Source organism: Cydia amplana, chromosome 12 (assembly GCF_948474715.1).
Source record: "Cydia amplana chromosome 12, ilCydAmpl1.1, whole genome shotgun sequence".
NCBI classification, from domain to species: Eukaryota; Metazoa; Arthropoda; class Insecta; order Lepidoptera; family Tortricidae; genus Cydia; species Cydia amplana.
The window spans coordinates 6,321,605-6,335,060 of NC_086080.1; the positions used below are offsets into that span (position 1 = coordinate 6,321,605).

Genomic DNA, 13,456 nt, shown 5'->3' on the forward strand with positions numbered 1-13,456 from the left:
GAGTTTTCCAATAATGCTCGGACGAATATTGAATATTTGGTAGTACTATATTGAAATAATGAATATTTGTTTTTCCGTTCTTTGGCGGACTTCGGCGTATCGAAAATATTAAAATATAACACGTAGTAGTTTTCCAATTAGTTTCCTTCCTCGACGGAGAAAAATAAAGGAGACTGCGTCCATACCTAAAGTGTCATTCTATGAAACTTGCTAACTATGTACCGCGTCATTCTATGGAACTTGCTATAACTATGTATGTAAGTAAACAAACCGCCATATTAAAATTGACTCTAAATGTCAATTTACTAGTGACTTTTGTTTACATAGTTAGCAAGTTCCATAGAATGACACATTAAACAAACCGCCATATTAAAATTGTCTCTGAATGTCAATTTACTAGTGACTTTTGTTTACATAGTCAGCAAGTTCCATAATTGAAAGACACTTTATTACCTATTATATAACTAGAGTAAGTACCTATAGACCTGATTAATTACCCAATTTTCGGAAAGGCTAGGCATGTATGATCTTAGCAGACTATTGATTCGGTTAAGTTGTGTTCTAATATAAGGGGAAGACACACAAATTAATAGCCAGCCTTTTATGAATGTAGTATGATACCTTTGGGTATGGTGCTTTACGCACACTAGCGTCCCTACCCCTCCCCCTGCCGGTATGAAATATGTCCTTAACCCTAATTAAAGGTGACAACAGGCAAAAAAACTTCAAAGACTAGTAACTTGTTATATTTTTATTGGATACTTCACAAACAATTGACAATTATAATAAGACTATTAATTAGTTAAGAAATAAATTATATCATGTTTATCTATTTTATTAAGTCTTTTAGTGGATTTTATATTACTTTTTCAGTTTTTTCAGCATCTGTAAAAAAAATAAGTTTAACTTGGAACACATGACTATTCATAACAATTAATTGGTAAAATATTGTATTAAAACGGGACAGTCACTTTTCTTTTAAATCGAAAATCGCTCAGCATGTTTTGCTACGGACGCAGACAATTCAATTGCAATTGCTGGGCGGAGCAATATATGTAATTAGACTTGAAAAAGATAAACGAGCCATTTTATTAGGTATATCTAATGTATCTCATTCTCACGAGAGTTCTGTTATTAAAATTTTTTAATTTATTTTAACTGCTTTGGATTTGACATAATCTTTACAGTGGTTGTTGATTTTTTTGTTACAACAGGAAAGCTCAAATCTTTACATGGATTAATTATTTAGATTCGTCTGTTTGTTGTGTCGTTAGCGACACATAGTAGACTCTGTGCGGAAAGAGAAGAGTCGTGGTCGTGGAATGTATAGGGCCCAATACATTTTACAACTCTTCTCTTTCCGAACTCCCGACTCTATATATTAAAATATCCTAAATAAAATGTCATTATTATTGCCTGTGTTTTAACAGTTTGAAATGCAGAATTCGATTCCCATTCTGTCCCCTATTTTACTTCAGTAAAGTAAAATTAAATATCCTTACCAGTGACACTTTCAATGTTTTTCTCTGTCTTCGGTTCGTTCCACGACTGCCGAACACTGCTTCCGAAAATGAGGTAGATGGTGTTTCCGAAGATGTATATAAATGAGGAAAGGTAGAACACCTTCCGCCATTCTGCCGCGTCAGTCTGAAATAAAACATTGGTCAATGTTTGAATTCGACAATAGTGGAAAAGAAACGTAAACTTGTTTGCCTCTTGCACAAGAGATGGCCAGTTTGCAGACTGCACCGCCTATCTTTCCCTTTTCAGGCCCCAAACCCACGGTTTATGTGTTAGAACCTACCTTGTGGCGTTCCGTCCGTTAAGAGACGAATTTAACATCAAATAATATTTATATTTCTTTTTCTATAAACCATCATTATCATCATCATTCGCTTTCCCTTTTCCCGTTCACTTGGAGTCGGCACCGCATGTCTTTTTCTTCGATAGTAAGTACGTCGTTCATCAGCTCATTATTCACCTGATTTCTTTTTATATCATCTCTAACACAGTTCATCCACCTTTTCCTTGGTTTTTATTTCCTCTTACATCCCTCCGATATCGACAGCAGAAAAGAACATTTGCTTAATTTCAATTATTATTTTTGTCAAGACTGAGAATGACATGTCAAATTATTATTTATTTATTTTAATTTTACTGATAAATTTTAAGAGTTACCTCGTCTTTTATAATAGCTCCAGCGGCTAATGGTGCAATAATGGAGATAATGTTCGCAAGGGCATTCGTGATACCAAGCATAGTTCCCGCAAAATTGGGCGCCATGTCCAGATGAACTAGCTGAAATAAAAAAGACAAGTAAATATTATATATTTCAAAACTGTAAAATTGTTTTTATTACCTAAGTAGTACTTGGGGATCTCGCTCTGGCAGCCACTGGGTGCATGATATGATGCATTCATTTATTTTGTTCAAATGAGACAGTATGTAAACTGTTTTTATGTTGTCTAAAAAACGGTTTCACTCACTTGAATTTTTAGTCGCTATTGGCGACAAGTCGGCACACTGCACTCACTATGTCCGGTGGTGGGAAGTGCGTTGTGAGGATCGAGGAAAGACCCCCGACAGGCCCGAAACATGTCGCCAATAGCGACTCAAAATTCAAGTGAGTGAAACCGTTGTTGTCGTCTAAACAGTTTAAAATATGTCTCACGAAAGTTTAATCTCGAGACAGTATGTTCCAAAATTAATCACATTTCTGCAACTACGTTTTTACATAAGTTGATTTGGCAAGAAGAAGAGTCTTACCATGAAGCCAGTGAAGTGTCCCGCGTTGAGTCCCACCACGGCGGACAGTATACCGACTGCTAGGGTTATGTTACCAGCTGGCACATATGCTAATCCAATCAAGGCCAACGCTGGGCCTATGAAACCTGTCGACAAAAACATAGATAATATTAAACTAGTTTGTCCTTAAAACTCCTCAGATTACCAGTTCGCCGTGACGATATCAGCCTGTCAGATAAACGCAAAAGGTGACAGTTTCGAACAACTGACCGACTGATATCGTCCGGCGAACTGGTAATCTGTGGGCCCGTTTAGAATACTTTCTGATGATCTGGAATGTCGTATTCAACTAGTTATTTTCAAGTATGGTTTAGATTTGATATGTTTATACTTTAAGTAAGTGTTTGCCTATAGATATTAAATCTACACACACAGTTCATGTAGTTTCATTTCCGCATATTGGCATAATGAATAATTACATGCGATATTATTGATATTTAATATTTACTTATTACAAAAAAAATATTACCGATGCTATTGCTAATCTTTCTGGCAGCAGTAGTACTGACCCAGCCCTTAGCGAGGGCATAATCGGATACGAAGCCAGCGGGAAAGCTGAGGATGTACATCACGATGTAAGGGGTCGCGGACAATACGCCATTCTGAAAACAGAAATGTAATTTTAAAATTTCTTAATCATCTATACCACGGTATCGACGGAAAAAAAAGCTAAGGATTAATCTGTCAGCTCCCAGGGCTCATATATGAGCCAGAACGCTTATGGTGACGTCATATCGTGGGATTCGACAGGTTAATTGAATAAAATTAAACCATTACAAACATAATCAAGTAAATTTTTTGGTACCTACAAATTAGAATTACGTTCCTAACACAAATGTCAAACCGCCTCAGCAATTCCAAAACTATGTGTGTGTCATGTACTGCAACAGTGGAATCTCGATAGCACGAAATTTAAGGGAAATACCAAAATGAAATAAATACAAAAATTCTCATAATATCGGACTTAAAAGAGATTTAGTTATCCCCCAAAAGGGCGTGTTAAAAAGTTTGTAAGTATTTAAAAATCCAAAAACATTTTAAAGTGATATAGGTAATTTACATACCGCTTTGATATTGACTCCCAGAACTTGGCTCATGTAAGACGGTATCTCAGTCATTAGGGTCCAAAATCCCCAGTTTTGACAACAGTGCACGATGATCAGACTGATGAAGGGCATGGACGTCAGCAGTGACATCCATGGCGTTGGAAGTGACTGGAATTCATAAGTAAATAAATAAATTATAATTGATGTCAATAAACTAATAAATCTCTCTATTTACATATTAGATACCAACATATCACATACAGAGGTAAACTAAACTAAATTTAATAACTAGCTTAAATCTGAAATAGGCCCTTGAGGCATGTACCAAGGATGCTGGCAGCATTTCCTCATTGTATCGCAATTAGGGTTGCCAGATGGTCGGGATTTGGCGGGATTCTCCCGATTTTTAGCATATGTTCCCGATTCCCGACAATGTGGAGATTGTCCCGAAAAACAGCTGCACGTTATAAAACAATAATTTCAAGTTCCGAACTGTCGTGTCGAGCGCATCAGCGTTATAAAAACGTCTATGGGCAGAGCAGCTGACGTAGTGCCAATAATGTAAAATATCGTTGTTTTTAGTACCATTACTTTAATTTGAATGTTTTTTTTTCCGACTTAAGTCTCAAAATCGCGAAAAATTGATATTTTTTCCCGATAATAGCGCCTTTCGATCTGGCAACCCTAATCGCAATGCTGATTTGTTGTGCGAGGAAGCCGCTAGCTCTTTGGTCACCAGTTACGTCAACCAGACGCTTCGCGAATTTTGCAAAAAAGCTTATGCGCGCTGAGGTCCCATCATGAATTTAGAGTTTCAACTAAAAATATATTTTCGTGAAAGATTCAATTTAAAACTTACCTTCTTGCCTCCAACTTGACCAAGAGAAGTCTGGATATACAACATCTCTTCTTCACTTATCAATTTCGAGTTCTGAGGTTCTCCTGCTCCAATAAACATATATATGAGGGTCCAGATGACTCCACATGTACCAACAAAGTAAAATATAGCGGGCCAGCCCCAATAGTCTGCCAAGAAGCCTGCTGACATCAGCATAACTGCTGTACCCAATTGAGCTCCTGGGAAAAGTTTGAAATGAGGCACAATTTAGGTGTAGGTACTTAAGCAAAATGTAACGTAGAAATACTCTGACTTTACATCATGACATAACATAATTACATGTCCACAAACCAGTGAACAGAAATTAAGCAGTAATAAAACCTAAGAACATAATAAAAATATTACATCAGTTATTTTTCATCTTGTCATTACGCTTTGTAATTTGACGTTACGAGTTTGCTTTTACCGTGAACCATAAATATTTTATGAGCTACAAGTGCTACAACGCTACCTAATCACTTATCTTTGTTTACGTACGTTAATTATGCGAGTTACACAATTACATATTGTTAACTGTATTGTTACATCTTTATCTAATAATGTAATGTACATTTTTAAATACATTAACTTCAAAGTCATCACAAGGAATATTTTGCTTAATTTCATATCCATACAGTTTCACATTTCACTAAAAACTGGTTAAATTGATTTACCTGCGTAAATGAACGTCCCTAGACGACTTTTTTCTTCTAACGGCACCCATTTTCCGATAAGGTTGTGCATGCTTGGATAAATGAATCCTTGCGCTAAACCTTGCAGCACCCGACAGGCGCATACTGCGTACCAACCACCCTGAAATTAAGAGATTTTTTTTCTTTTTATTCTGCATTCAATTCCTCTACATTTACACATATTACCAAAGTTTCAGCCAGAAATTTGTTTACCTTATTAACATCCCGGTGTATTCTATCAACCATAAATAAATAGATCGATAGGTACCTACTTACTACAAAGGTTCTCAATATTCATGATATTGTATTAGAACAAATTAAATTATTTTCAGAAAATATTTTAATTTTTTTTTATTTCAAGTAGACACACTACTATATAAATCTCTCGCTAACTCTGTATCACCTGAGACGATCCAGTTAGAAAGGTCGAACCATACTGTTCTACCTTAGAGGTGGCCAGGGGGCGCCATAAGCCTTCAGTAAGAAGTGCATATACTTGGAAAAATTCGACCTATGCCGCTGTGGCCCAGTGGCCGAATGGCACAGGCACCTGCCGCGATAGCAGAGGACGCTAGTTCGATTCCAGCCTGGGGCACTGAAGGCCTTGGTCACTTTTTCTTAGTGTATGACATTTATTTAAAGTTTATTCATTATATTGTGTTTTTGCTGAAACGTCCTTCAAAACTTACTTTAGTTAATTGATTATTTCAATAATTTAAGTTGAATATACTCGTACAAAATAATGGTAAAGATACCAAAATTCTACTACGTACAAGTTAATCAGAATTGTTCGAAAGCTGTTATGATGTACACTGAACATACTCGTCAGTTGGGGGTCAAATCGGTAGCTCTATCATTGACCTTCGTTTCACCCCTACTGTACTGTGCTTGACACCCTGTATAATAAACATTACCAAATGATAACAATATCTCATGCTAGGTAAAAAAACAACCAAATCTTGAAAGCCACTGACGTATTGATTGATGATGATTAGGAGATAACAGACGACCTTTAAAGAGCATTGGCGTAAGAGCACTTAAGCAAGATCATGTAAGTTATCTAAAATATGACACGTCGTGTACAATTACACGTGAGTTGTAAAGTCAAGCGCGGATCAATCAATAAAATTATTATATAGGAATTAAAATCTTCAAATAATCTATTATAATTAGAAATCGGAATTTAGAAGATCTACAATATCGAGAAATGATGAGAGCATTCACCAAAATTAAATAGAATTCGGTATACATAACGCTAAATGTGATGAGGCCTGCTGCAAATCAGGAGACTCGAGACATTGACTCGAGACAGTTCCTAAATTAAGTGTATCCCATCAAAAACATTACATGTAAAAAGGTTCCAGTCTCGCACCGCTTTTACTACAAAAAAGTTTTGAGATATAATGTGAAACCAAGTCGGTTATTTTAATCAGTGCCAGGGGGTGTTAAAACAGTATCAATAAGTTTATCTTTAATTTGTAATACGTATAATGACTAGGCCATCACACGGCTGCATAATGACATAAGGATCATCGACACCTATTAAAAATAAATCTAATTGAACATAACTCTAGCGCTAATTGCAGTTTGAGCATTACACATATTTACGAGTACGGTACGAATAAAGCATTATGTGCGATTGCCAAGTCATTATATGTATTACAAATTAAAGATATCTTATTGATTTTTATTGGTTTTAACACCCCCTGGCACTGATTAAAATAACCGACTTGGTTTCACATTATATCTCAAAACTTTTTTGTAGTAAAAGCGGTGCGAGACTGGCACATTTTTACATGTAATGTTTTTGATGGTATCTCATCTCTTTTTGTAGACAGTCCTTCTTTTCGGGTACTCATACCCATACTATGTATAGGTACACATATCATATTTAAACACATCTTCATTCATACTCACATCGTACATCGTTGTGTACCTTTACTTTACCTACTATTTGTAGGAACTGCAACAGTAACTTTGTAATATCATATATTTATATAGGATTACAAACTTACTTATGCAGTTCTTAGATCTTTAAAACGTGACTGATATTGCAATATTTTTAGGTTTTCTATGGCTTGATAAGCTAAAAACTACTTATGTTTAAAATTTGAAACTTGTGGGTATGCTAGAAGATGATCGGTGAGTGTATAAATGTGTCAGTGTCGAAACTAAGGAAATTTGACGTACAATAATTCTTAAACTACAAGTTCAGATGTAATGTTTTTGAGAATGTATCTTAAGCATGTTAAGCCCTATATGTCACTGAAAATTCAGGGTTCTAGCTTCAGCCAGCACAAAATTACAGGACGTCGAAAATGGCCTGAATCGCTTCCAGAAAAGGATGGTACGGCCGTGCCTCTTTGTTTTGCTCGACTTGGCGGGGGCACTCCCGTGCCCCCAGATTTTGAAGTAAATACAAAACTTACGTAAACTGCAGCAGTTGGCAGAATGAGAGAGATGATGGAGTTGGCTCCAATACTAATGCCGATAAGGAGACTGCCGCCGACCTTTTCAGCAAGGAGGCCGCCAGGCACCTGAAGAATCACATAGCCCCAGAAGAAAGAAGACAAAATCACGCTCTGGATCTGTATATTCCAGTCGAATGCCTGAAAATTAAACAGATTTGTTAAGCAGTAACTATTTTGTTAGGACCATTGAACAGTCGCATTTCCCAAACGTAAAAAAAAGAAGGACCATTTGACAGTTATAGGTACGTGATTATGGCTGCATTTTCCTTCTCTATTTTTAAGGAAAACGTGTGCATTCGATAATAATTAATAAACATGAGCTATCGAACGTACGCACATAATTTACGAAATGCAGTACCCACTGATATGGTAGGTACAAAGTAATATTTATTTGCTCTCGTCGACTTTAATGCTTGAATGAAAATTTTGTAAACCACTTAGGGCCACTTGCACCATTCACTAACCCGGGGTTAGCCGGGTAAACCTGGAGTTACCATAGTTACCAGTACAATTAACACTGGGTTAACGGTTTAACAGGTTAACCCAGGGTTAGTGGGTTGGTCCAAGTGGCGCTTATACAACCTCTACTTTGTTACATTTCTAATCGTAATCAAGAAGTTATTTGAAATGCTACGCGATTCTAAACACTATTTCAATTGAATCGAAAGCATATTATCATATATCATAGGCATAAACAATTGGAAAGTTTGGCCAAGGTTATTAAGCCTTCCTCACTTCCTCTTCCTGATAGCATAATCTAATCATATTTCGAATCTCAGGTCTTTGCTTAATAATAACACCTTGTACTAACCTAACCTAACCTGTAAAGAAAACTTCGACAATCTCTATTCAGAAAGAAACATGTAGTTCCATTTATAAGTTCAGTCTGTTTGTTCATCTAGAATCATAATTATTATATTCTTACTCACTTATGTATATATAAAAAAATCTTATTCTAAATAAGAAAGGAAGTAGGTATCATTTGATCGGCAATATCAGCATCAGCATGCAATAGAAAAACCTTAAATGTGGTGAAAAATAAAGAATAATAATAAAAAAACAAGGTAATTAAAATATAAGCATTTGGCCACTTCTATCCATTTTAACTATAGTTCGGTTTTTTAGCATTAAAAAAGACTACGTGACCTTGTCTTTTAATTTAAAAACGCTTTTAAAATTCAATAGTTATTAAATACTTATGAAAGCAAAAGAATGTAAATAATCGTATATGATTCATAATTTTTACATATTTGCCGCGACTTATTTTTGAAAAGTGTTTTGCAATAAAAAGGCACGTCAAAATTGTGTACCTTTTTACTAATGCTAATAAACCGAACTAAAAACACGTAAAATAATGAAATTTAAATAAACTGTAATTGTTTTTAGTTAAGAAATTCGTTTATGGGTTGCCGAGTCTCGTCTTTAAACGTCACGGTATTTTCTTGGATGAGTGCGCGCTCACCTAGTTTTTTAAGTTAGTATAAAATGTCATTTGAGGTCATGTTGTTAAATTTAAAGAAATAGTGCTCAAGTATTTGTGATTAAATCCTCAATAACTCAGTAATAAATCAAACACTAATAAATTGCCGTTGTTTCAATGCCAATGTAAAATGAGTAATTGAATTGCCTCGTAGGTTAACCCAAAGTATTTTACGTATCTCTTAGTTTCACCTGCATGTAATACCTTTATTTTGACCACATTATTCTCCCAATAGCAGTCATATTTTTGACGTTTTTTCATTACATTTTATTTATCACCTACGATCTTAGGTACCTACGTTAATTATGGCATATAAGTAGGTACATAATATACATATAACAAGAGCCATAGCGAGTTTAGGTTACCTACCTGGAAATTTTAACTGATGAATATATCATAGGATACAGTAAGAATACTTATGATTCTTACTCACGTTTTCCACTGAAGAGTCTGTCATGGCGACAATAGCCATGCTCATATTCACCCTCATGCCGAAGGCCAACAACATTGCGAAGAACAGCATCACACATTGTACGTGCCGGATACCTAACGCTGCTTCTGAAATTAAGTAATTACCTAAATGAAGATGGTTAGAAATTAGAAAACAAACTTTCTCGAATTGTTGACAGCGTGATGTCTTTATTATATAATAAATAAATACTTTAATATTTGAATACCTTGCATACTATTCGTTTATTAAAATTTAAAGAACGCCTAAGTTAGAGTCGGCTAATATATAACGTGTAAAAAATTATGCAGAAAAAAAAGTAAAAATCACAACATTTCTCTGGTTGTATTATGTATGGACAAATAGTTTTGTCAACATTAAGTAATTGTATTAGGTACATACAAAATGGACACGCTCCACCCCGCACCGAATTATATTATATTACCTATATTTTCTATAGATTGACATATTTTTTCAATTCATTAATTTTGTATTAAGCACAAACGTCTGCGAACGATGCATCATCATCATGCATGCATATTGCATAGCATCATCGTTCGCAGACGTTTCTGCTTAATACAAAATTAATTTAGTATGGGAAAGCGCATCTAGCAGCAATTTGGAACTCTGGTAGCCGTTTAAGAAGTGTAGGACTCTTACGGTAGATGTCGCTAAGAGCCTCCCTAGGGCTCATATATATGGTGGAAATATTCGCTGAATTGGGTACGGTCTTGGTAGCTCAGATGGGAGAGCACTGTACTAGTGATCCAGTGGTCGTGGGTTCAAGTCCCACCCAAGACAGTGATTTTTTCAATTTTTTATTTTTTTTCAATTCGATTGACAAAATACTTAATAGTGAAAAAAGTGCCCGAATAAGCCGAATATCCAATATCCTATAATTCCCTCCCAACCCTGCGGCATGGTATTCATGGCATCTCATATTTTTTGTTTTACCTTGTGGAAGTGGATTGTATTTCCCAAACGCAAAAAACACTTTTGTGAATTTTTTTAAACATCTCACTATTTTCAATTGAAATCTAGGTAATTGAACAATCATTACATTTAAAAGAACAAGTAACAAAAACGAGTATAGATTTTGTACTTATAATTTAAACAATGTTATTGAACTAATTAGTTAACTTATTATAAATTCAAAGCAGTCAACTACAACAGTTAAAAGCAAAAATTAAACTAAATCATAATTTATCCTCGTAGTACGGACAACCGAACGGTACGTTAACGTTTCAAGGTTTATCAGTCGATATCGCGCCAGTCAGTCAATAAGCAATTAAGTTCGCCGTAAATTACTTAGTTTCGCAAATAAAAGTAATTTACAACTTTTTGTAACAAACACTGCTTTAGCAATTATAATAAATTAGGTATTAATATGAATTGTGTTTTTGAAGGGAAAACTTCTTTAGCGGCGCTGTGCACTTTTTGAGGTGGGGAAAAAATGTTAAACTCGCGACAGGTCACGTGACTGTAAGACGGACACGACCTGATCGAAAAACTGTTGTCCCAGAAATGTCATTGTGTTTTTCTTTATTGATTTAAATGCCATCTAGTGAGTTTCCGTCTAACTGGTAGTAATATAACTCGAGTACTAACACTGATGTGCTTAGGGGTTTCAAGTAATGCGACGAAATAACGCTAGATGGCGTTAACCTCAATTATACATAGAGCTGCAGACATTTTGCACTATTCACTTCTGCAGTTTTCACTTCTGCCGGCACTCCCTGAGTGCAACCCGTAGTTTTTTTTTTCATTGGAGCAAAATATTCACAAAAATCAGCATATTGTTTTAAAATTAGAGCGTAAACTCGATTTACGGCAGCGACTTCTTGGCGGCGGCGGGTTCTTGTGGCTCCTAAAAGTTGGTACTTACAGTAATAAGATTATGTATAGGGTTTTCACAAAAATAATCATGGAAAGGTTTATTTACCTATCAATCAAAACACTCACCCCTTCCGTGATTTTTTTCGGCTTACTTAGGTTAATTATGATACGGTCTGGCGACCGGTATGTTCGGTAATTGGCGGTATCCTACACGTAATAATATAGGTATTTGTAATATGGGCCTTGTTGCCTGATTTAAAATGTTAAATAAATAAAATAGGCTTCAATGAAGTTTATACTTTTTAGGGTTCCGTACCCAAAGGGTAAAAACGGGACCCTATTACTAAGACTCCGCTGTCCGTCCGTCCGTCCGTCCGTCTGTCACCAGGCTGTATCTCACAAACCGTGATAGCTAGACAGTTGAAATTTTCACAGATGATGTATTTCTGTTGCCGCTATAACAACAAATACTAAAAACAGAATAAAATAAAGATTTAAATGGGGCTCCCATACAACAAACGTGATTTTTGACCGAAGTTAAGCAACGTCGGGCGGGGTCAGTACTTGGATGGGTGACCGTTTTTTTTGCTTGTTTTGCTCTTTTTTTTGTTGATGGTGCGGAACCCTCCGTGCGCGAGTCCGACTCGTACTTGGCCGGTTTTTTATTACTAACCCTTAGCCTTAGCTTCAATTTGTATATATTTAGTTTTAGTAGGTACCTAGGTAGTAAGAAAAATTTGCATGCTTCTTCAAGTGAAATATACGCCTCCAAAATTATTGTCCACCCATGTTTATCACTATATTTTTACAAATAAATATATCTTTATCTTTTGTCAGAGTTAAATTTAAACTAGCAAATTTTGACTCCCAGTCGTCAGGAGGCTATAACTTGTAAATATAATATTTATGACCAAAACTGTTAGTAGTACCTACTATCCTACCTAGGTAACCATCTGTCGGGTGAGAAATCTCCCTAAGTCCCTTAAAAGCACTAGGGTACCTGGGGTCGCTTCGCTACTACACAATATTTGCCACAAGCAGCCCTGCGTTCACTTATATAAATACTAAGATTTTTATTTTTCTTTGCTATTATGTTTGCATGTCTTATGTTTACAGTATTAGTCATGGCAATTATAGCTTGAAAGGCTATAAAATCTGCAGGTACCTACATAATTACTGATTCGAAATTAAAATCATTTGATATTCTAGGTACCTGATTGTTATTAAGTATCTTAAACTCTTTATCACAGGACTAACTGCTACTACTGCTTTTATTGCCGATTTTATTATTTTAATAGGTAAAAATACAACGATTTAATTTGAAATTATTTGCCTACCCTGTTTAGGAGGCCATCCCCTTTACTGATGTGAGGTACCTATCGGATTTTTACAAAATACCTACTCTGAACTACAAAAACTATATACGAGTAAAAATGACCTAAGAGATGAATTAAGAGATTAGCGAATGCATTGTTCTTTCAAGTGAAACAAATCATTGATGAAACCCAGTTTATAAAAGAATACAATCAGAAAATCAGAACTTACTTGGTTTCTTTACTTCTGGCATTGTATCACTTTAATAAAATACGCTTATAACTAGAATTATATATCCAGTAGGAATGTTTATTTTTGTTCGAGTTTCAAATTATAGTCGTTAGTTTTTTTCGAATTATCTGCGCGCGATACTGCGCATAGCGTTGCGCATAGACTGAGTATTGTTTTCCTTAACTACGATATATCACAAGGTAGCCAATATAAATCTGTAAACTGATAACTTTAGAAATTTTGTCTCTATGTTATG

The 13,456-nt window shown here is 35.4% G+C and overlaps 1 protein-coding gene across 2 annotated transcripts; it reads right to left on the minus strand.

The window, feature by feature from the left end:
• Positions 1–806: 806 nt before the first annotated feature.
• LOC134652823 (putative inorganic phosphate cotransporter) lies at positions 807–13,241 on the minus strand. 2 transcript variants are annotated; one of them, XM_063508004.1, is made up of 11 exons: positions 13,201–13,241; positions 9,805–9,929; positions 7,850–8,029; positions 5,403–5,541; positions 4,711–4,928; positions 3,870–4,019; positions 3,275–3,407; positions 2,767–2,891; positions 2,179–2,298; positions 1,503–1,647; positions 807–885 (listed from the first exon to the last, which is right to left on the minus strand). In XM_063508004.1, the coding sequence occupies exons 1-11, from the start codon at positions 13,220–13,222 to the stop codon at positions 857–859; spliced, it is 1,386 nt and encodes a 461-aa protein (XP_063364074.1). In that variant the 5' UTR covers positions 13,223–13,241; the 3' UTR covers positions 807–856. The 2 variants fall into 2 exon arrangements, with proteins under 2 accessions (XP_063364074.1, XP_063364073.1); XM_063508003.1 differs by lacking the exon at positions 13,201–13,241 and adding an exon at positions 10,774–10,903.
• Between the last annotated feature and the right edge of the window lie 215 nt (positions 13,242–13,456).

Excerpts from the sequence above, each read along its gene's own strand:
- LOC134652823 (XM_063508003.1), bottom strand. The coding sequence starts at position 10,876 with ATGATTGTTCAATTACCTAGATTTCAATTGAAAATAGTGAGATGTTTA. Across the intron at positions 4,020-4,710 it reads GTCAAGTTGGAGGCAAGAAG|TCACTTCCAACGCCATGGAT; the intron begins GTAAGTTTTAAA and ends TATGAATTCCAG. Across the intron at positions 1,648-2,178 it reads GAGCTATTATAAAAGACGAG|ACTGACGCGGCAGAATGGCG; the intron begins GTAACTCTTAAA and ends GTTTTATTTCAG.